This window comes from Mastigoproctus giganteus, chromosome 7 (assembly GCF_048544385.1).
Source record: "Mastigoproctus giganteus isolate SK-2022 chromosome 7, ASM4854438v1, whole genome shotgun sequence".
Lineage (NCBI taxonomy): Eukaryota > Metazoa > Arthropoda > Arachnida > Uropygi > Thelyphonidae > Mastigoproctus > Mastigoproctus giganteus.
The window spans coordinates 105,784,442-105,809,480 of record NC_143581.1 but is presented as its reverse complement, the minus strand read 5'-3'; the positions used below and the strand labels follow the sequence as shown (position 1 = coordinate 105,809,480).

Genomic DNA, 25,039 nt, shown 5'->3' with positions numbered 1-25,039 from the left:
AAATGCAAGGTTTGTACCATGTTCGGCACATAATCATAATTTATCTGGAATGATAAATTTATCTGGAATGATAACTCCTGGAACGATAAGTTTTTTTGGCATTCAAAGAATATTTACTTCTTTTTTTTTTTTTTTCTGGTTCCCGTAGTCGCTGGGAAATTTTAATGAATACTTTGAAGATTTCCAATAATTTAGGGTTACCAGATCTAGAATTCAAAAACTAGGACATTTTCAGTTTTATAAACGGGGATATTTTAAAAATTATATTTATTATTAAAAAATTGCAATACTTGTTTATCGTTACTGCCAATCATTTTCAGTAAGTTTGGATTACAAAGTAAGTAATTATAAAATGTTTTACAATCCATTTTCAAATTATAAGTAACCAATAAAATACTATTTACAGTATTTGTTTCCATTTTATTTCTAATGTTACTCCATTGATTTAACAAAATTACACTCTCTATGTTCCTATTGTGGGCAAAAATAGAAAATGTATATTGAGCAATTTTTAAAAGCTCAGAACATACTTCGGTACTCTTGCATTGATTAAAATATTCAGCTGACTTTCTATTGGCTAATAAATTTTCCCAATTATAATCTCTCATTTTCTCAGAAACTAATTCCTTAAAATTCATAAATTGGTCAAATGATCTACTATCATCGATTTTCAAGTAGACAAATGATGAAGATACAGTTCACATGTAATTTGAGGATAATAAAAAGGTAAAATTTTCTAATAATACAGTCCACTTAATGCAACCAGCGTATTATTTTTATTTATTCTGTTGTATTTGTATTTTGTGTTTTTGTATGTATTAGTATTTAGTATTAGTAATGGCCGCATGATGCAAGAAAGCCTATGGCTTATGCTGACCAGCCAAAAAAAAAAAAACGAATTAAACAATGATATAAAAAAAAATAAAATAATAATAATAATAATTAATTAAAGAAAAGGAAATTAAAGCTATCTTCCTATGCGCTTCCCTGACCCGAAGGTACTATCCAGATGACCTCTGAATTTCCCCAAACTGTCAGCCTCTACCACCCGTGTAGGCAACTTATTCCAGTAATTCCAGTATGGGTGGCTCCAAGAACAAAAGTTCATCTCCGCCTCATTGCTCTGTTCAGACTCTGTTGAGGTAAGGCCAGTGTGTCGTGTAGGGGAAAAAAAAAAAAAAAAAAAAGATGTTCATCCCGCACAGGATCAGAGTCCCGTGCCGGTTGAACGGGATAGTGGAAAAGGAAGGTAAGACAGAAAAAAAAATAATAAAAAATAAAATTAAAAAAAAGTTTTTCATCCTGCATGGAAGAAAGCGATAGAACAGAAAGAATTTTTCTGTGAGCTTATGTGTGTGTTCTGTGGTGTAGTTTAGTGTTGTGTTTTGGCCTTTCGGTTACCAAGAAGCAGCAACCGCTTCCAGATACTCGCCCCTAGCCATGGGAAGGCAAGGTTTTCCCTACTATCTGCTCGCCCTTCTACCTGAGGAATGAGGTTCCCAGGGAGCAAAAGAAAATAAGTGCAAAGTGAAGAGGGGGGAAAGAGAAGAGAGGAGGAGGACTCCCCCGGCCCAGGGGAGCCCCAATCCAGGATAATTTTTAGAGAGGGAAAAAAAAAAAAAAAAAAAAAATATATATATATATATAAAATAAATAAATAAATAAAAGAGAGAGAGGGTTTGCTGGCTTGGCCTGGGGAGCCCCAGCCCAGGGCAGAACACGAGATTTATTCTGTTGTGTTGACTGAAGGTGCAACGCATAGAATATTTAATGAAAATTCATTTTATGATTTTTTAAATTACAAAAAAACTAGGATGCAAGTGTAAAATCTGCGAGGACGCCGTAAAAACTAGAACATGTCCTCTGAAATGAGGATGTCTAGTAGCCCTACACTTACAGCATATACAGACAAAAGATCGCCATCCAAAGAACGCACTATAAAATCTTTGTTCTTACAAATAACAAAAGTTCATGAAGTCTTATTAATATTGAAGATACGTATGCAAATGTGGAAACTATCAGTATTGCTCAAAGTCTGCTTGTACAAACAGACTATCCATTTTTATGCAGATTGGCTATATGGAATAAAATTCTTCATAACATTGACATTGCACACTAAAGCTTTGTGTACATAACTCTTAACAATTAATAAGTGGATTGATAAAATACGTATCTCAAAGAAATATGGGAAAATGAATTTCAAGTTATTTTTGGATATGTTGTTACCACAGCAGAAAAAATGGGTATACCAGTTACATTTCCAGAAGAAAGAAAGAAAGAAAAATGACATTTTACAAATCTGCCAACGATTTCAATTTATCTGCTGAACAAAAATTTTGTATTGAAATTAAATACATTTTGAATGTTCTTAACAGTGACTTCAGCACTAGTTTTGAAAAACTGAATACTATTTCTTCAGAATTTCATTCACATTAATTAATATATCTGACTTTGCAGAAGGCTACTTCTGACCTTGCATTGAAACCCAACAAAGATTTAAATACCTCAGATACTTCAACAGAAATTCAAAATTTCAAAAATCATGTTTTATCAATTCTGCAAAATATAAAAATCTCCAACTCCGTTTAAACTTCTCTGAATCATTCATGAGTATTGTCTAATAGAATCTTATCCAAACATAGAAATAGCATTGAGATTTTTTTCTTACCCTGCCTGTAACAGTAGCTTATTGTGAAAGGTCGTTTGGTAAACTTAAATGGATTAAAAATCACCTTAGATCAACAACTGGACAAGAACGACTAACCAACATATCAATTATATCCATTGAAAATCACGTTTCACAAAACATAAACTGTGATAACATTATTGATGATTTTTCTTTGGCAAAAGTGGAAAAAATTCAGTTAAAAATACATCTTCATTGCATATTTTTAGTTTATGTTATCATGTTCAAAGTATTCTATATTATATTTTGCAATATTTTGTTTCTATGATTTTATTCTAGACATATAAACTTAATCTATCAATGATATCTGTGGGTTTTTTTTATTTTTTTATTTCTTTGTAGTTATATGTACATATTTTCTTTGTAGTTTATATAGGAACAAAGTTTCTGTAAATAAAAACAAGTATTTGTAAGTTTCTTTTTACTTGATATTTTGTTTTGTTATATTCAGTGCTTTTTTTGTAAAAGAATAGGTGCCGGTACTCATTCTTTGCTATCAGAAAAAATTGAAAATTAAAAGGATATGAAAAGTACTCTAAATTTTTTTTTCCCCTGATATTGTTACTTTAGTGGTAATTTGGATTAAGAACAACAAATTTAGTATATTAACACAGTTTATTAAGCATAAATTTATTATTCAAGTATATAAAAAAATAAGTAAAATGTGAGTAAAATAAGTAAATAAATCGGTCAACTACTGAGTTCTGGGCACTCAGGATGAAAGGTCTGTAGTCATTAATGGTCATTAGTGTAATATCTCAAATAGAAAGCTGTATGGTAACTGAAAAAAGTTTCTAGTACCCCGGCTTGACCTAAAACTGATGAACTAACGAAAACGTTGTCTATTTGAGTCTTTCCAGTTGGTGTGAATGGCAAGGGTGGGAGAAGCGACTCCGACTTTTTCCTGGAGAAGTGACTAAACCTTGGGGGAGAAGCAACTGGCAGGTGAGGGCCATGCAAGGCTCCGCACAGGTGCCTATCCTCCACTGCCACCTGAACTCTGAACTATTTAGCAACCTTTTTGTCAGGAAAAGGAGAGTTACTTAGTACAAAGAAGCATGCTATCGAAGTGCAATAAAAAAATTTTTAATACAAAAAGTAAATGATAGAGTTCAATGGGAATAGTTTTCCTTTGATAAGCATCGAATAATGCATAGCTAATCTGATTTTTAAATTTTTAACTCTATTAATGACGGAAATAGGTGGGGACACGAAAATTGGTCACGTGTTGCAGTCTGGCGCCACCATTTTTAATTTTAAAATTATGTTTTAAACCTACCCGTTGAGCTCTTTCCAACGGTGTATAATAAGCTATAGGTTGTCAACATTTACCCCTCCATTTCTCAGACAAATTTTTGTCAACAGCAATCAATATGGCGTTTATGTTGGCCCACATGATGTACAAACCCATGCAAAATTTCTAGTCAATAGGTTGAGTGGTTCCAGAGATACAATGCTGTGACAGATGGACGGACAGATAACTGAGTGACATTATAAGGGTCCTTCGTTAGACTATGGACTCTAAAATTAATAAGTAAAAATAATTCCATAATAAAGTTTTTGTAGAATATTCAAATTTTTATTAAGTTTTCATCCGACACCCTATGCCGACTTCTTTCTTCCTCTCTGTGTGTCGGTTGTTGTCCGAAGCAGCCACGAATTGACATATTTTCTGAATCAAAGCTGGTCAGCGGCGGCCTACAATTTTAAGAAACAGTAGTGAAGAAACTGTTTTTGTCATCAACAAAGCTCTTATTGGGCTGGCGATCAGATTCATTTGTGAAAATCCTCATTCACATTGACTCGATGAAATTGGTATCGTACTCAGAGCGTCCATCAAATGCTTCAATTCTTCCGAAACCATCTTTTTAATTAGGTATTCCCGAAATCCATGAATTGCATCTCTTTAATTTAACTGCAATTTACAATTTTATAATTTCATTTTCACCAAATGGCAACAATTCATATATAAAAGGTTTAATACCTTCATTGTCCTCGTTTTCCTTCTCTTGTCATTAGTTTTTAAATTTGAATTTTTTTTTTTTTTTTTTTTTTGAAACTGTCCAAAATGGCAGTGTCATTCAGATATTCAGGTACTGGTACATGTAAACAGAGATAGAGAAAATTTACGGAAAAATGTCGATAACGCACTTCCACGAAAGAACAGACGATTATTTTTCGAGGTAAAAGAAAATCATGCTCTCCTAATTCTCGAACGGGGCACTTACAGTTCATTCACAGTAATGTCCAATCTACGGCCCAACCGGAAAGTCAACTAAAACAGCATAAAGAAATCTAACTTTGAATTTTTTTTGAATATGGTCCCTGTATGGGAAAAGTTTGGATGCCACTGCAGTAGAAGGTGTTATTTTATTGCTATTTTGGTTTTTAGGAGCATTAGCAACTAAGGCCATATTGCTCCGAGGATATCTTTCCGCATCCTCCATATTTGGTGGTCACAGGCTCGAACCTCGGTCTAATCAAGAAGCATGTGCTATGCACTGTTGCCTCTGCCCACCTGGCTACAGAGGTACCAGTAGACGATGGACCAGAGCCCATTGGGAATACCCCTTCATCTTCTCCTTATGTGGGACAGGTGGTCAGATAGGTTTCACCAGGTACCACTAAGTTGTAGAATGGTAATCTCTTTAGCTCTCTTAATTTGCACAGCAGCACTAATTGCCTAAATTGCCTGAAGGCCAGAAATGCGAACAGTGCTCACCGAGTTAATTCCCCATTCACTATATGAAAATTTTCTTTGCTCAACGGAAAGTATTTTAATTGTAACTTCCAAGGGGAATTCAAAATAATTCACTATAAAAGGACATCATTAAACAGAGGTCCGACTGAATAATTTAGAATTATAAAAATGATTATACAGTTTTATGTAGAAAATATCTTAACAATAGACAGTGAAAAATGCAAATTTGGTTAAATAATTTTAAGTTTATTTTAATTGTAGGTAAACATGTGGAAAAAATTTACGGAATATTACCAATTTCGAAGTGCACTGCATCCAAATGTCACATGTCACTATTAATAAAGGTGCCGGTACGCCATACCGTTGCGTACCATACCAAAAGAAGCACTGATTATATTCGTTGTATTATTTAAATTATTTTATTAATAAATATATACAAATCATACATTGGTTCAATAGTAATTTTTATACATTCATAAAGATTGCCCTCTACATATAATGGGGACATATTTATACAGGAACTCCCCGACTTGCGTAATACTCAACTTACGGAAATTCGACTTTAACATAAGTTTTTGCTGGTCGGTGCAAACTTAAAAATATTGTGGAAACGTATTTTGCATCCCGTAGGAATAAATGGAGGTATCGTGAAAATATCGTAATGTGAACCCAACAACACATTGGTGGTTTTTTTTTGTTTTTTTTTTGTAATTCGTTCCAAGTCCTTGGAAGTTAAATTTCGCTCTATTACTAAGCTATTTCTCTCTCTCTCTCTAAAAGGTCATATTTATAATGGAAATTGTGCTACACTTTCATCGTTATCATATGTTCCCATTATAAAAATCAATTTTGAACACCTTTGTGATATTTTTCTAAAGCACGTTTCTGGAAGTCTTGACCAAAAAACAATAAAATCAATTTGCACTTTCCAGTTTATTGGGCTTTTCTCTTAGTGCAATCTATTATAAATGGGTAGTGAACTCGATCTTATTGCATTTGTGATAATCCCGATAACTGGAATTCTGTGGGTTTTTACGTTACGGTAAAATGTTTTCCCCTTCACTGAAATCTTCATTCGTATAAAAAACAAATCTTCAGAAACTTCTCGTCATTCCTATTTACATATTACAGTGATGAAAAAAAGGAAAGGGACCAACAGAAAGTGCAAGTGGTGGTAGTGCTAAGAAATGAAACAAGATTAATTTGAAGATAAAAATGATTAAGAAGTACGAAACAGGACAAAGTTTGTCATCTATTGCAAGGGAATTAGGTCTTGCTGCTTCAACAGTGAATACTATTTTAAAGGACAGTGTGCATATAAAAGAACATGTCAAAGGATCAATGCACTTAAGATCAACAGTGATCACACAACAGCGTTCAGGTGCTATATCAAAGATAGAACAGCTGTTAATAATATGGATGGAAAATCAGATTCAGAAGCAAGTGCCCCTGAGTCTAATGACCATTCAAGCAAAAGTAAGAAGTATTTATAAAGATATTAAGGATAAGTAAGGCGAACCCCAATCCAAGTTCGTGGCAAGCAATGGGTGGTTTAATAGGTTCAAGCTTCGCGCTGGTTTCCACAACATTAAAGTATGCGGTGAAGTCACCAGTGCTGATTCTGCAACTGCAGAGAAATTTTGTGATGTGTTGGAAAATTATCAATGAAGGCGGCTATTCAACGCAGAAAATTTTTAACATTGACGTGGCTACTCTGTATTGGAAAAAAATGCCGGATCAAGCATACATTGCCAAAGAGGAAAATACAATGCCAGGTTTCAAAGCATCAAACGATAGGGCCACGCTTTTGCTTGGGGCTAATGCAGCAGGAGATTATAGATTAAAACCACTGCTTGTGTACAATTCTGGAAATCCTTGTGCATTTAAGAACATCAATAAAGCCACCCTACAATGCATTTCAGATCGAACCAGAGAGAATGGATAAAAATATCTCTCTTTGAGGATTGGTTTAAATGCTGCTTCATTCCCGAGGTTGAAAAATATTTTAAAGACAACGACGTTCCTTTCAAGATTTTGTTTCTATTAGATAATGCTCCTGGACATCCTACACATCTAGATGATTTTAATTTGAACGTGAGAGTCATATTTCTACCACCAAACACGACTTCAATCATCCAACCTATGGATCAGGGTGTTATTTCGAATTTAAAGGCATACTATTTATGCACAACATTTGCTCAGGCATTGTCTGCAGTAGATGGTCAGAAAAATTTTACATAAAGACTTTTGGAAATATTACAATATTTACCACGCCATCTTAAACATTAATAAGGCCTGGGCGGAAATTACTAAAAGTTGTTTAAGTGGTGTGTGGAAGAAAATATGCCATGGCACGTAAAAGGCTTCAAAGGATTTGAAAAAGACGAATCATGTGAAGAGGTTACAGATAAGTTTGTAAGCCACCGTCCTATCATCCATTAATATGTTCTTTCGTAAGGTTGAGCGGCTGACCATTTCTATATCTCCACAGCCCTCACCCTCTGCAGCGGCATATTTATGAGCTGAAAACGTTGAATCTGGCAACGATGCTCGAATGGTAAAACTTATTGACATTATGCCTGTCTCCTCTCTTTTTTTGTAATTTTAGAATTTTGAAATTTTTTTAAATTCCATGCTTTTGTAATTTTTCCTGCACATGAGATAAAAATTGAATAAATGCAATAAATAATTCTATTTACATGTTCGGCAAACATTTCTTTTTTGATTGAATCAATTCAGCAACCACAGTTGCGAGTGCTGCACAAGCATGGGGAAAATTCCGACTTATGCAGAGTTCCGTGGAATGCAACCCTTACATAAGTCAGAGAGTTCCTGTATTACTTTTGCTGCAGGCACAGGATTGCCTTGTGAGTGAGTATGAAATGTCACTCAGCATGCTGCGCTTCATGTAACCTATCCGAACGGTTGTCTTAAGCCACATGGTAGGGATAAATGAGCAATTGAAATAAGCTGATTTGTGTATGAGGGTAGGTGCCTCAGAGAAAGCAATTAGTTGAGTTCCACCTTTGATGCGAAAGGAATAAGGTTTGGGGGAATTATCCTGCTTTGTACAAACATTTTGCATCAGAAGTTAAATAATCGGGATTATTAAACCGACTTTTAAATCTCGAATTTCTTAAAAATTTAGCACTAATGATCAACATCCTGTGGGAGCTCTCTTACCTTGCAGAAGTTTTACAAAGTCGCAGCATCACAATAGTAAAAGCAGATAAATTAATTATTTGAACTTTCAGTGCTATTGTTTGTTAATTTGAAAAATTCTGAAGGAAATTTCGACTTCAACCTGCTCTAAAATTGAGAGCAGGTTGAAGTTGAAAAATTTGAAGAATCAAAATCGAAAGTAAGAACAGATTTAAAAAATTACCTCATGACAAATTGTTAAGCTGCATTGTTTTATCCTTAAAGGATCAGTTATTAATGCAACAGAGCAATTTTAAATTAAAGAAAGAAAATAGTGATATCACTGACGATGAGGAATTGAAATAAATTTTAAACGTATTCTACCCGGAAACGTGGTATATCGAAGAACTTTCGTCTCCTTGGCAAGAGGGTGAAAAACAAATAAGAAATTTAAGTTTTATAATAAAATATGAAATAAAAATTAATGATTTTAGAGATTTTATTGAAGACAGTTTATGTTTAAATTCCAGTGAAATTCCCTTATCAATTAAAAAAGCCAGAAAAATCATTGAAACCATTACGATTAGCAGTGCTGAAGCTGAGCAAGCTTTCAGCCTAATGAATGACATTGTGACAATAAAAAGAACATCTTTGACAATTAAACATGTTGCAGATATGATGACCATAAATCTAAATGGAAAACCATTGCTTCAATTTGATCCGGATCATTACATCAAATCGTTCCTCTGTAATCATTGCTCAGCTATTGAGCAAAGCAGAAGATTGGCAACAAATATTAATAGAGAAGTACATTCTATATGGCAGTTTTTAGAATAATAAATCTTTCTTAAATATTTGTGTAATAATTTTTTTCAGGTAAGCTGTAATTTTTTGTACCTTTTCCAGAATAGTTTATTTTTTTATGTAATTTTTGTTTTTATATTCTAGAAAGTTTTGTGATTGTTTATGTTATTTATGTTATGGGAAATATTGTACGTTATTTTTTATTTGCAATATTAAAATTTGATCATGAAAAAAATATAAAATTCTTTAGTTGTAAACAAAATAAGAATAAAAAAAAGAAGTGTGTTCCCTGAGCATGCATAGTGGAAGTTTGAAACTTCTTTAGAAACGTTTACTTTTCGGCATGTTGAATTATAAATTTTTTTCCGTCAAATTTTTTTATGAAATACGGTAGAGAATGACAAAAGAAATAATTTGTTTTTTTAAATCAGACTGCTAGAAGCTGAGATATAGCGATTCAAAATGTAAACTCGAGTTACACCATGGTCGCACTGTAGGGGTACTGATTGTGTTGTATGGCACTGCTACGTATGGCGCTGTGTAGCTCATGCCTGGTACGGAGTTGTACAATGGTGGGGGGGTGGGGGAATCATTTCGTGACGATTTTTGTCAATCCACGGATGCAAGTCACTCCAATGTGAAAACTGCCTATGGCACTATTAAAGAATTTTCGCTTCAAAAGTCGGCAAAATGCGTGCGAGCCCATTGTTGAAATATTCACAGCTCACCACTGCTTATGAGGACAATAGAATGACAATTACAGTTAGCTATAAACAAAGTCATAAAATTGACAGAAAAGAATGGATATAGAATTTCTATACAAAAGACCATATGTATACATTTCTGCAGAAAAAGGAATCTCCATCCTTATCCTGAACTCAGGCTGAAAGAACAGATCATCCCAGTTAAAAATGTCCATTTCTTATGACTTGTTTTTGACAAAAAATAGTCACATAAGAGTCCACTGTTTGAAGAAAATGAATATCTTAAAGGTCCGATCTGCTATATCTTGGGGAGCAGATAGGAACAGTACTACATTTATATCGCCTACTCATCCAGTCTAAGTTAGACTATGGTGCTCCAGTCTGACTTGGCAAGACCTAGTGCTCTGAGATAGCTTGATCCAGTACATCACTGTGCACTCCGAATAGCCCTTGGTGCCTTCCGTACCTTGCCTGTGCAGAGGCCCAAGAACCTCCTTTGCAAATCAGAAGACATAATCAATTACTTTCTTATGCAGTTAAAATTAAATCCTTACCAGGTCACTCCCTTCAGAAAATTCTTTTTACTTTAGAATGGGAACAACATTATCAACAACAACAAAAAAAAAATCAATAAACCTGCGAATGTGAGATTAAAAATCTTCTCCTCAGTAGAAATCTTAATCTAGATTTTATTACTCCACTGATGAGGTACCACTCCACCATGGATAATGAAAAACCCACATATAACTTCTCCTTCCACTTTTGGAGCAAACAAGCTGTCCCTTCTATGAATTATCAACATCTACATGCTGCTTACAAGTCACAATGTTTAGATCATTGCATCCTATATACAAATAGCTCAAAAACTGAATCTCAAGTGGGAGCAGCAGTTTATTCTTCAGACTTCACATTGGTCCAAAGACTTCCAAAAGACTGCAGCATTTATGCTGCAGAACTACAAGCCATTGTGTTAGCACTAAATCAAATCGAATTTTCAAGCTGTCAAAACACTGACTCCCTTAGCTCCACGATAGATATACAAAATGTCAGTTCTAATAACACCCACTCCAGCAACAAATCCAATGCTAAGTATCAAAGCTTCTTGAACAAGGTCATAACATTAGAATTTGCTGAATCCCAAGTCATGTCGGAATATATGGTAATTGACAAGCAGACAAAGCTGCTAAAGAAACCAACAGCAATATTTCTGCACCCGAATACATTCCTTTTTAAGACTACAAGCAAGTTATTCATCACAGTGAGTTACAGCACACTGGCAGCAGCAATGGCAGGTCCTAACCAATAACAAATTGCATCAAATTAAAAGTTTACTCCAACCATGGAAATCCAGCATACAACAAAACAGACATGGCGAAGTGATACTTGCAAGATTAAGAATAGGACACACAATCATTTCAGCCACTGTCATCTTTTGCAAGAAGAGGATCCCCCTCTATGTCTCACTTGCCACACACACACACACACACACACACACACACACACACACACACACACACACACACACACACACACAACAATCAGTAGAACATGTACTAATTACTTGTCCATCTTTTGCAGCAAAGTGCCGAAACTGCTTTAAAGAGTTAATGACCAAGCATCACTTTCTCACTCTCAAAACCATGTTGGAAGCCAAGAAAACTATAACAGATGTTTTTCAGTTCCTCAAGGCAATAAATTTCTATAACCAAATATGAAACTAAATATTATCCCTGCATTAAGCTATGCACACTCCTTGACCCTTGGAAATTATTTCTGGCAAAATACAAACATGAACAGAATTGCCATATAAAATCTTCAAGGTGCATTTTAGCCATAGTAGCTCTTGTGCCAAGAACTCATAAATCAATCAATCAGTCAGTCAACCTTGCTGGCCAAATTGAAAAGATGGCCATCTGGCATTCTCCAAAATGTGAATTACAGAAGCAAGGTAAAAAAAAAATAAATCCAGAAATAAAATGTGGAAAGTCATATACTCAGAGGGGAAGAAGACAAATAATCCAAAGAGTATCAGTCTCATAGCTACTCAATGTTTTCAGTCAGTTGGTGCAGAATTATTGGCTCCTCCTGCCTTCTCAAATTTTTTGTTTCCAGTACTGATGGCAACATTCCTTTCTTTCCAAATCTGAATAGTGCACAATGCAACAAACCTCTGATCAAGCTGGCACTCCCCTAACACCATTCCAGACGATGCTCCTCCAGATATAGCTAAACTGGTGATTGAAGCCACCAAACTACAGCCATCATACTCTATCACAACACATATGTATATTAAGTTCTTTATGTTTATTATGATTTAGTTAACGTTAATTAAATTAACATTAATTTAGTTAACTTAATTTAATTCCCACCCTCCCTCCCCCAGTCCTGGTATGTTAGGTGGTTGTGTGTTGTTCTTCAGACCATTGCTGGTCCACCTCCTCAACAGCCATCCCTCGAACAGTCAAAAACACCTCCTGTTGATGAGATGCCGCCTCCGCTATCTTAGTGCTGCAAATCCCAGGGGCTCACATCTGGTGAGTATAGGCTTAGCACACCCAGGAACTTGAGCTGGATATCATCGCTCTTCTCTTTCTTGGTGATTCTCTTCTTTTTCTGACTCTTATTTCTCTCTCTCTCTCTCTCTCTCTCTCTCTCAGGGTAACTCAGAATTTTTTTTTTTTTTTTTTGCTGATGCAGCAAAACCTTCAGGCTTCCTTGCAACATGTGGCTAAATATAATAATAATAAAAGAAGTCATTCCCCATTCAAACTCTGTTAGGTTGTTCCTTTTTCCACTTGCACAGCTTTCGTATTAGCATTAGCATTAGTAGAGGCATTTGATGCAAGAAAGCAAGCTTATGCAGCATCAGCCAAAAAAAAAAAAAAAAAAAAAACCACTTCCACTTCACCCCTCTGTTCGTTCAAAATACCTGTCCAGCTGAGCCTTAAACTTATTTAGGCTAGCAACTTCCACGACAAGGGATGGAAATCTGTTCCACCAACCAACCACCCGCTGGCTAAAGGCAAATTTCCGCACGTCTATCCTACATCTGTCTTTCCTCAATTTGAATTTATGCCCTCTCAGGTGATTATTCTGAGCAAGAGGAAGAATCCCATCAGCATTAAGCATGCGCAAAACATTCAAGGCTTTACTCTATCAGATCACCTCGCTGGTGCCTACTCTCCAGACACTGTAATTTGCGAAACTTAAGCCTTTCTTCGTAAGAGCACCCCTTTGTTCCATTCACTAATCTTGTTGCCCTTCTCTGTACTCATTCCAGCAGCTCTACCTCCTTCTTGAAATGAAGCCTCCAGACCTGTATACAGTACTCTAGGTATGGCCTGACCATTGCCTTATACAAGGGAATAATCACCTCCTTATCCCTGCTAGAAAAATTCCTATATATCATTGAGAATACACCATGAGCTACTCTTGCAGCCCGTCTGCACTGCTCAGAGAACTTCATATCTGCCTGCACAAGCACCCCCAGGTCCCTTTCATTCTCTACCACTGTCAGTGTAGTACCACAGAGTTGATACGTTGCTCTGGGTTTGCTGTTTCCCATATATAGCACTTAACATTTGTCAATGTTAAACTTCATTTGCCATCTCTCAGCTCATCTGCTCAACCTTTCCAGATCCTGTTGCAGCAGCATAGTGTCAGTAGTGTCCTTGACAACCCTGCCAACCTTCGTATCGTCTGCAAACTTGCACATTAAGCTTAATATACCATCATCAATATCATTTATAAATACAGAAAACAATAATGGACCCAACACTGAACCCTGAGGGATTCCACTAATAACATTAGTCCACGATGAGCAGTGTCCCTTGATTACCACTCTCTGTCTTCTCCCCCCTCAACCACCCATTTATCCATAGCAGCAATTTGCTTCCAAAGCCACACTGCTCCAATTTGTGCAGCAGTCTTCCATGTGCAACAGTATCAAAAGCCTTTCTAAGATCCAAGTATATTATATCAAAGTTATTCTCTGCATCCAGTTCTTTTGTGACTGCATTATAGTATCCAATCAAATTGGTCAGGCAAGACTTCCCCCTAACAAAACCATGCTGTGTGAGCTATAACTGAGTCTTGTCTAGATGATCCTGCAGTGCTTCTTTAACCAGTGTCTCCATTAATTTTCCTGGAACAGAAGTTAAACTCACAGGTCTATAATTACTTGTGTCAGCCTTTGATCCTCCTTTGTGAATTGGGGTCATATTTGCACATCTCCAGTCTGTGGGTACCTCCCCTAAGTCCAAGGAAGCTCTCATAATTATGGCTAAGGGTTTGCTTACTTCTTTTGCTGCCTCCTTTAATATAACTGGATAGATCCCATCCACCCCTGGTGCCTTTCTTGTGTTTATCTTCAACAATTTCTCCTCCACTTTACTCTCAGTTATTACAAGATTCTCTAGCTTACTGCCAGAGTTGAATACAACTCTGGCATTCCCCTCGCTGAATAACTCCTCACGTGTGAATGTCGATGCAAAATATTCATTTAGTTTGTTAGCTACCTGAGAAGGATCATCAACAGTTGACCCATCGATATCAAGTGGACCAATCTGATTCATCCCCTTCCTTCTAGAGTTTACATAAGTAAAGAACTCTTTGCTGTTTTTCTTTGCATCCCTTGCCAAAGATTTCTCGTAATCTGCCTTCGCCTGCCTAACCTCCTTTGTAACTTGGTTACAGACCAGCTTATATCTATCATAGGCTTCTGTGTCATGTGTTAATTTGTATGTATCCCATGCATTTTTCTTCTCTGCCATATGTCTCATTAGTTCATCTGCCATCCATTTAGGCCTAAACCTTGAACATTATTTCTTAGTTGGAATGTAAAGCCTAGTAGCTTCCAAGATAAGTTCTTTGAATGCTTCCCATTTTGAATTTGCTGTTGGTAACATCATCAGTTGGTCCCACTGTATAGAATTTAAATACTGTCTCAGTCCATCGTTGTCGCCTTTACGAAAGCAATAACCCTTCCCTTTACCCCAATGGTAGTTACCTCTCTGAGTAAATCCCACTTCAGCACACTGTGATCACTGCCACCTTGTGGTTCATTTATCTGCAGATTCTTAATGCAAGAAGAATCACTACTGATAATCAAACCAAGAGTATTGCGCCCTCTAGTTGCCTCCCGAACATGCTGATGTAGAAAACAATCATCCAATAAATCCACAAAAGCCTTGCTAGTGGGTGAGTGACCAGTCCCCAAATTCCAATCAATATCTGGGAAATTAAAATCTCCCATTATAAGACTCTCGGATTTACTGGCCCACTCTATTTCCCTGTACAGTTTCTTATTATACTCATCAGAGTCATTAGGCCTATAGCACACTCCTACTCTCAATTTTGATCTCCCAGTGCTTATGTCACACTAAACTAACTCGACACTGCACTGTCCAGCGATGTCAACTGGCTTCACTTCCTTGCATTTTATGGGTTTCTTAACTAATAGCATAACCCCTCCTCCCTTCTTATCAGAGCCGGATTTAACGGCGGGCGTACTGGGTGTGCACCCTGGGCCCCAACTTCTGAAGGGCCCACGGAAAACCCCAACAAATTATTTGAACTTATTAGTTCAACTAATAGTTAAACTAATATGTTCAACTATTAGTTCAAAACTTTGTGATTATTATTATGCTATTATTAATTATACAAAGGGTACTAGGAAAGTTTTGCAATATGACGCAACAATGAATCACAGGAAGCTGCTTGTTGCTGCATGTTGAGACATGTTCATACGTGCATAGTAGCCGCTGTGCCAAGTCGATGGGCTCAGTTATTCATTAGTAGTGAGAGTGTAAAGTGCTTGCGATGGCATCGTTGTCACGAAATGAGATAAGGACAGTTTTGCGGTATAATTTCGTGCGTGGTTTAACCATAGACCAGTGCTTAGAAGAAATGACTCTTGCACTAGATGATGATTGTCCACATTGTACAACGATAGTCAAGTGGTATAGAGAATTTCAAAGGGGAAATTTCACTCTGGAGGATTCTGAGAGGCCGGGAAAGCCACGAACGTCAGTTACGGAGGAAAACGTTACTGCTGTGAGGAAAATGCTTGACGAAAACAGGCGAGTGACCTACCAGCAGATAGAGGATACTTTGGGCCTAAATGCACCAGCAATTCGTTCGATTCTGCAAGATCATTTGCATGTGAAGAAACTTTGTTCTCTCTGGGTGCCGCATCAACTGACTGAAGAGCAGATGACACAACGTGTGACTTGGTGCCGGGAGATGTTAAAAAAGTTTGATAAGGGACAATTTCGGTATGTGAACAACATCGTGACAGGTGACGAGACTTGGCTGTACTATTACGATCTGCCGACCAAGGCTCAAAACAAAGTTTGGGTCTTTGATGATGACGACACACCCGTAATTGTCAGAAAATCCCGATCTGTAAAGAAGAAAATGATAGCTGTATTTTTCAAATCGAGTGGAATTGTGGAACGTGTCGTTTTGGACACGCAGAAGACAGTCACAGCTAAGTGGTATACTGAACAATGCCTGCCTAAAGTCATTGGATCTATGAAGAACCTGCGGCCAAAGTCAAGAATGGACACCTGGTACCTCCATCACGATAATGCTCCAGCTCACTGCGCCAAAGCCTGCATCGAATATTTGACCACGAGAGGACTGAAACTTCTCGAGCACCCTCCCTACAGTCCAGACCTTGCTCCCTGCGACTTTGCACTGTTCCCGCATGTGAAAATGAAGCTAAAAGGGAGGCGGTTTTCCAGTGATGAGGACCTTCTACGGGCTTGGGACAATGCTGTACTCCCTAGTGAAACTTGGCAGAACTGGTTTAAAGATTGGTTTCGGAGGATATAGAGGTGTATTGAATGTAGAGGAAATTACTTTGAAAAAATTAAATAAACAAAGCTGTATTGCAAAACTTTCCTAGTACCCTTTGTATTATACATATATTATATTCAAATTTTATTGGAAATAAAACATTAATAGTACATAATATTTTTTATTTATTTAAAAAAATGGTTAACATGTATTTTTATTTTCCCTGTCTCTCTCTTTTTTTCAAGAGGCCCAATATTTTCTTCTGCGCCCGGGGCCTCAACCGACCTTAATCCGCTCCTGCTTCCTATCCTGTCTATCCTTTCTGTAGACGTTGTACCCCCCAAATTCCAGTTCTGCATTCCTTATATCTGTGTGACACCGCGTCTTTGATATCCCAACAATATCTGCCTTTGATGTTTTGAGCAATACCTCAAATCCATCAAATTTATTTACTAAACTACTAGCATTGGTGTACACGCAAGTATACATGCACCTGTTTCTATTCTTAGCTACCCTAACACAACCCATGTGTTTACTTGTACCGCAATGACTCCCAGCAGTCTTTGAAATATCCTACATCTTGTTTTCATGAACTGGCATGCTCTACCCATGTCATTATATATGTTTCACTGGTCTGTGACATCACTGCTAGATGCTTTGCGATTTGTTTACTCATGGAGGCCATGTTTTTGCTCGTGAATTTATATTAAACCATGATTTTCATAATATTTAAGGCAGAATACTGAAGTACAGTTTTCTATTATTTGCAGGCATCTTTAGGTATCCAAGACCTTGGACAACTCTATTATACACCTCTGAAGGATGGTGAGGGCACCATGGTGTTATGCACAACAAAATTTATCTGTGATCCAAAGAGCCTCACTACCCTTTCTGTCCGCTGGCTTCCCTTATCAAAACTACAAAGAAAGCGTGGTGGCAGTGAGACTGCAGATACATTTACAACGAATGAATTGTTGGTTGATTCTCTTCAAGTAAGTGTATTTTCTAACTGGATGACATTTGAAATAATCAACCATTGCAATATATTATACCTACCATGGGCACTGGCAGGATATTTTGCAAGATAGTGCATGTAGGAATACATTTTTTTTTCACCAAATTTTTGAATACATGCAGTATCTTGTTTCAATAAATTAATGAAAATATTAAAAAGTATGCATTACTTCGAAATTGGTGGTGCACTTGCACCATGCTGCCAGCGCCCATGATACCTACTTAATCCTCAGTATGTAATTCAACAGACATTACAAAAAATATTGTTTTATTGAAATTTCACTATAGTGAAAATAGTTCCATATCCTTGGATTGCTTTCCTTATTATTTGTACTTCTTGTTTTAGAATACAGTTTTGAAAAAAAAATTCAGTGCAACCAATTATTTTTGGAATCCACATACATCAAAGTTGTTTAAGAAGAAACAAAAACTTTAAATTGTGAATGAATGACATTGTGTAACCATGTTATTAATGGAGCTACTAGAGGAAAGATATGACCATATTTCTTCCTACCCTTTTTTGAATAAGGTGTGCAAATGATATGGTGTATTAGTCTTTTCACCACAAAAAAAGGGAAAAAAAGCATGTTGACCATTAGTTACTGTCTTTCATGTTTTTTTCTTCCTAGAAGTTTTGAAAAATGCTTAAATCAAAGAAGAGGAACAAGAAGCAAATTTGGAATCATAAATTAGGAGGTCTCATTTATGATTTAACGGTGGGCGCACCAGGCGCGCACCCTGGGCCCCGACTTCTGAAGGGCCCACACAAAAACCCCAACAAATTAGTTGAACATATTAGTTCAACTAATAGTTAAACTAATATGTTCAACTATTAGTTCAAAACTTTGTGATTATTATTATGCTATTATTAATTATATTCAAATTTTATTGGAAATAAAACATCAATAGTACATAATATTTTTTATTTATTTAAAAAAATGGTTAACATGTATTTTTATTTTCCCTGTCTCTCTCTTTTTTTCAAGGGCCCCAATATTTTCGCCCGAGGCCTCAACCGACCTTAATCTGTTCCTGCTTCCTATCCTGTCTATCCTTTCTGTAGACTACAAATCATGTTTTCGTGATTTGTAGCCTTTTGCTCTAGAAAGCTTCGAATGATGCTGGTGACTACAGTACCTTTTCATAGCAATTACCTGGCACACTCAATTGTGAATATGTAATTTTTGAGTATCTGAATTAAAGAAGGATAATTGTATATTAGGGCCTATAAGGAAAATTGTCTTTCTTTAACCTTTTTTTTTGTTTTTTTGTATAAACTAACCTTAATTTTTGCTTGGATCACTAGGTGGCACTGCTCTTGCCTCTGTGGTGGGGTTGATAACCTTGGAGAAAAAGGTCATCTCCAATGGACAAAATGAGCAGAAAAAGATTGTTCTTTTGATTGCTATTCCAAGCCGATTTCACTTACTATCTGTTTTGGCAAAGTTTGGCTAAAAGTTGTTCACAAGCAGCTCACGTGGTTCATGAAAACTAAATAAGTTGCTAAGCAGCAAAAGAATAGGGGTCAGTAGAATTGGTCCATATTAAACATGATGTGATCAAAGTAAAAGTAAACATTTACAGTGCTTTCATATGCAGACGTGATCAACCAACCATGATCAATGTGATCATGGTTAATCTCAATATTGAGAAAGCTTTCAGTACCAACTGGTACTGAAAGCTTTCACTACCAGTTGGTACTGAAAAATATGGTGTCCTCATTAAGTTCCTCATTATTTTGGTTTGAGAGGCCAATACCTGTTAGCTTAATATCCATTCCAGGGAAAATAGTGGAAATAATGCAAAACCATCTGGGCTGGGAGGCAGGCAGTTATATTGCAATCGCAGCATGGATTTCTTATGGAGCAGTCTTGTCTAACCAATCTGATAGGTTACTATGATGCAGTAACCAAGGAACCGGATGCAAAAAAATAATTTTAACATTATTGGATTTCAGGAAGGCTTTTGATACTGTTGCAAAAAAAAAATACTGCTAAAAAAACTGAAGCAGTGTGGCATTAAGGGCAAGTTACTGCTATGGATAAAGAGATGGTTAATCACACAATTACATTGTCAGTTTCAAATTATGAGTATCATTACACTGGTCAAAATGTTATAAAAAATACATGTAAAATGTTATAAAAACAAAAATACCCAATTTTTACTAATTTCATTCTGCTGAACATGAAAATTACATTAAAATTTGTCGATTGGCTCTTGTTTTTGAATAACATATTAGCGAGTTACTCTAAATTATCAACAGCGCTCGGCAAAACACATGGCAACACTGCAGTTTCAGTACCATCACCACTTATCATGTGATTGGCAGTTGACGCCTTGCTCTGCATCACATGATAAGTTTTTGTCCTCTCATATGCATCTTCAACTCTGTTGCAGTAATCCTCAAATACAGCTAGGTACTGGATGATTTGTTCTCAGTTAATGGTTGTTCTCTATGAGATTACTTTTTGCACAGTATTTGTGTTGCATAAGATTAATATTATTATTATTATTAGCCATACGGTGCAAGGAAGCCTGAGGCTTATGCTGCACCGGCCAAAAAAAAAAAAAAAAATTCCAAGTTACCTTGAGAGAGACAGAGAGAGAAGTAGAAAGGAATCACCAAGAAAGAGAAGAATGATGATATCTGGCTCAGGACCCTGGGTGTGCCAAGCCCATACTCACCAGATGTGAGAGCCCCTGGGGCAATGGGTTTTATGTTATCTTTGTTGATGTCAGTTTTTTGTGTCAAATCAGCTAGAAATTTAAATCTTTTTCCAATGTGTTCATATGATTCACTCCTCTTCATTAATTGGATAATCAAACAATTCAAGAGCCTATTCATTACTTCTATTCAAAATTTATTTCTTCCTCTTAATGAATTAATGCTTTTGGTACCATCTGAAAATTTATTTTACAATTTGCTTTTTGATGTCCGAATAATTTCTGTTGATTTCATCACTCATGTTTATCGGTTTTGTTTCATATTCCATTAATTTTTTTATCCAAGTTTTCTCTCAGTTCTTTAATAAACCACATAAATATATCCCATTAAACCCAAACTAAATGTATCTTTTTTTTTTTTTTTTTTTTTTTTTTGGTAGTTGTTGGCGCATCGGCTTCTGTGGCCATATTGCACCTCCCAAGGTTTTTGCAGTACTTTGATCCAAGCCCGAGGCGGGAATCGAACCCGCGACCTTTGGGTTGCCGGGCAGGTACTTTACCCACTCGGCTAGCCCGGTCGGCACTAACTAACTAAATGTATCGCCAACTCAACTTCCCCTTAGCTAGATCCAAAAATGCTTGCGGCCACTCCAATGCCACGAGGGAAAGTGTGATGAAAGGGAAATTGGTGTGGAAAGAGACAGCGGTCTTAATTGATTGTGGTTAAAATATCTTACTTTTGCAAATTTTACAAAAACATGTGACGATGTGAACACACATTATTAGGGCCCCTCCCAGGGCTGGTACAGGTGAGGGGAGCCTGAAGCTTAAGCTTCATGGTAAATCCACCTCTGCTTGCATAAGCTCTGTATCTTCATACCTATAGATGATCATATATCACTGGCTCGAGCAACCACTTGCAATTTATGCTTTGAAATTTTTTTCTATCCAAGAGGAGTATCTTCCAGAATAACATGAGTCATAAGCCTATTTTGTCAATCCCATCCCAAAAAAAAAAATTAAAAAAAAATACAGCATAAAGATCACAAAAAATTTATATCTAATTCATGGGTTGTTTGCTCCTAGGTTTTCAAGGTAATTTCACCCAAACTTGAATCTTAGATGTCAAAGCTGTTTATGATAACGTAATATTGCAAGCATACTTTAGGCACTGATTATGTTAGTCAGTCTTGGGTAATAGTTGCATGTTTCCCACCTCACACATAGAAACTTGGGTTTTTCATCAAGAAAATTAGACAAACTTGCCATAGAGTACTACACATGTACCTACAATTTACAGACATGATATTAGCAGTAGTAGAGACATATGATGCAAGAAAGCAAGCCTATACAGCATCAGCAAAAAAAAAAAAAAAAACCTTCCCATTTCACCCATCCATTCACTCCAAATGTTTGTCTAGTTCTGCCTTGAAATTATTCAAGCTGTCCACTTCCACAATAGAAGTTTGTTCCAGCAATTAACCACATGCCGGCTAAAGGCAAACCTCCACACATCCATTCTACAACTGTCCTTCCTCAACCTGAATTTATGTCCCCTCAGACGATTAATCTGGGCAAGAGGCAGAATCCCATCAGCATTGAGCTCGCTAAAACCATTCAAGGCCTTATACACCTCAATCAGATCACCTCGCAGGTGCCTAATCACCAGACTGTAATTTGCCCTGTAATTGTGTGAATAGTCCGGATGACTTCTGTTACATATGTGGAGAAGTCACGTTAGCTTCAAAAAAGTGTCCCTTAACTCGAGCCATAAAAAAGGCCTTGGCCTTGTACTTTGGGCATAAGGTAGGCGACCAGGATAAAAACTAGGCTCCACACACATATGCTGCACTACCTGTTCATCAAAACTCAATGCATGAGTGAATCAAAAGGGACGTTTTATGCCTTTCTCAGTGCCCATGATATGGAGGAAGCCAACAAATCACGTTACAGACTGTTACTTCTGTACGGTGCCTCCTATTAGAAAAGGGATGACAATAAGGAAAACGTGGACAGTGAGTGACATACCCAAATATACCATTTGCAATTCACCCCGTGCCTCATGGTGAAGTACTACCTATTCCTGAACCACTTGACCATTTTTCTCTGATAGTAGGTATGTTCATAGCTACATCTTACTGCCATATAAATAAAAAATACCTTTGTATAAATATAAAAAATTACTTTTTTTGAAAACAAGATCCGGTCTGCCATTTTAAGCATTATTTCCATGTTTAGCACCCCAAAATCTCTCAAGTAAACTTGCTTTCATGCCAGTAACAAGATATGACCCAAAATTTGTTGTTCAGTGTTATTAAGGCAACTTCAGCTTTCCTTAGAATTGTGCTTAGAATTTCCTTAGAATTTCCAAAATAGAATTGTGCGTGATGTGGAATGGCTGCTTCCTAATGGAAAATAAATCTACTTCAATCCACTTCTGTCAAGAAATACAAACTAACTTAATTCAAAAATATATTTAAAAACAGTCTGATTCCTCTAACAGCAACTTTTATTTCTCATTTTTTCATGTTCATTTTTAGATAATAAACATTTTGCTATTCATATAGCTTACCTTCAAACAGTTTGTTAAAGGGAAAGTACATTCTAAGAGCCATCTTCTCTATTCTCTGAGTTGCTGATAGAAACTCCCTCTTTAGAACCTTAATTTTGATTATGGATCACCAATATAATGACTCTGCTAAGAAAAGTTCTTTAATACACATGAATGTCATCCAGCATAATGCTCCTAAAGATAGTTGTGAAGGCATTCAGAACATTTCCAGTCCACAGCCAGTGTATTTAAGGCAATTTAAGGAAACCTTTTCATCTCAGGAGTAAAACCCTACTATGCACCTTCATGCGAAAATCAAATCAAAATTCCTTTACCGACGTTCATTTGGTCTAATTATTCATGATATGATTCCTTTTGAATTAAGGTAGTACTTACGCTTATATCCACTGTGATACTCCACTGTAATACATTCATAATTGGGTAACATGGGTGATAGCTGAAGTACTGAGGTGCTTGAAGAAATGTTTACCTTGGATTACACAGCCAACACTTTTAAACTGTTTATGTATCAAATAATTAATAAAAACATTAAATCAGATACAAAAAATTTCCATAAAGCCAACTGGAACAAGCTAAACTTCTCTATCTGAGGTAAACTGTGAACATATCTATGAAAACAAGCACTTGAATGAAATTACAAATTATTTTGTTTCAATAATTAAGGGAAAATCAAAAAAGTAAAACAGCTGTTAGCACTGTGTCAAAGTAATTATGCTATCTCACTAATTGAATATTTATTTATTCATTCAGTTTAATAACTGGTACATGCCCATGAACAGCAAAGTTAGCAGAGCAATGTGGCAGTATATTATACATAGAAATAGATTTATACATATAAATTTTATAATAGTTGCATATACAGAATATAATTCAGTATGGGAGCAATGCATAATATACAATTAGCACTATATAAAAACTACATAAATGCTATACATACATCATTTCAATTAACTTAACTGGGTCAGTCTACTGACGAGGCTACTAGAGACGGTCGTGTTCAAAGCCGCTAAGTGGATTTTTCTTATTTATTGATTTGAAATTATTGTTTTTCTAAAACTTTTGATTTAAATTTAGTAGTATAACATTATTTTGTGATTTTCTGATTAATTTGGTGTATTTATTCTTTACTCGGCCTTGTAATTGCATAAAAGTATCGGTAAGGGTTTCCACGTGTTTCAACTCCGCTACCGTTCGTAATTTTCCCGCCTTTGTGATACGATAGTTATATACCGTACTAGATAGCGTTAGTTGAACTTCGTTAGCAGTTAAATTGTACGTTTAAATAAATACATATAACGACTTAGATTACAAACGTAATATAATTAATTTTATTTAACATAATTAATTATAATTAATTAATAAATTAATAGAATCATGACTCAGACCAGAGCAGCAAAGCAAAAGGCTCAAGCTAATGGAAGTGCTGTGGCTCAGAGCAGAACTGAGGGGGGGCAGTTGTCCTCTGACACACAGCCTTATAAAATGCACTGTTTGCTTGATGTTTGCAGAGCAATCGGGTATGGGACATGATACTGCCAAGGGGGATGTCTTTGTGTGTGCGCGATGCAAGGAGTGTATCGATATCAGGCAACAACTCGGCGTTCTTGTGGGCCTATATGAGAGCTTGAAGGACAGGGTGGATGCCCTCGAAGAAACTAAATTGAGGGGCCCATCAAGCTCTCAGCTGCCCACATCAACGCCAGAGCTTGCACTTGGGCATCGCGTGACACAGAGACAACCCCCAAGGCAGAATGCGCTGGTCCCGAAGGAACTAGTAGTTGTTGGTGACTCTATTGTCAGGGAAACGGGGAACATGCTTTGTAAAAAAGATAGGTGGAACAGGACCAGGGTATGTCTGCCAGGGGCAAAGGTTGATGACATTGTAGAGCGAATATCATCTTTTAAGGGCACAAAAGGTGATATAGTTGTACACGTTGGCACTAATAATATTA

General features: G+C 36.5%; 1 protein-coding gene across 1 annotated transcript in view; it reads left to right on the top strand.

Annotated features, from left to right (window-relative positions):
- The window catches only part of LOC150083126 (ankyrin repeat and fibronectin type-III domain-containing protein 1-like), a 558,629-nt gene that overhangs the window by 414,503 nt on the left and 119,087 nt on the right, over positions 1–25,039 (top strand). The window contains exon 20 of the mRNA XM_090378398.1: positions 17,608–17,829. Coding sequence (XP_090234524.1) covers positions 17,608–17,829 — 222 coding nt within the window. The remainder of the gene's footprint in view (positions 1–17,607; positions 17,830–25,039) is intronic.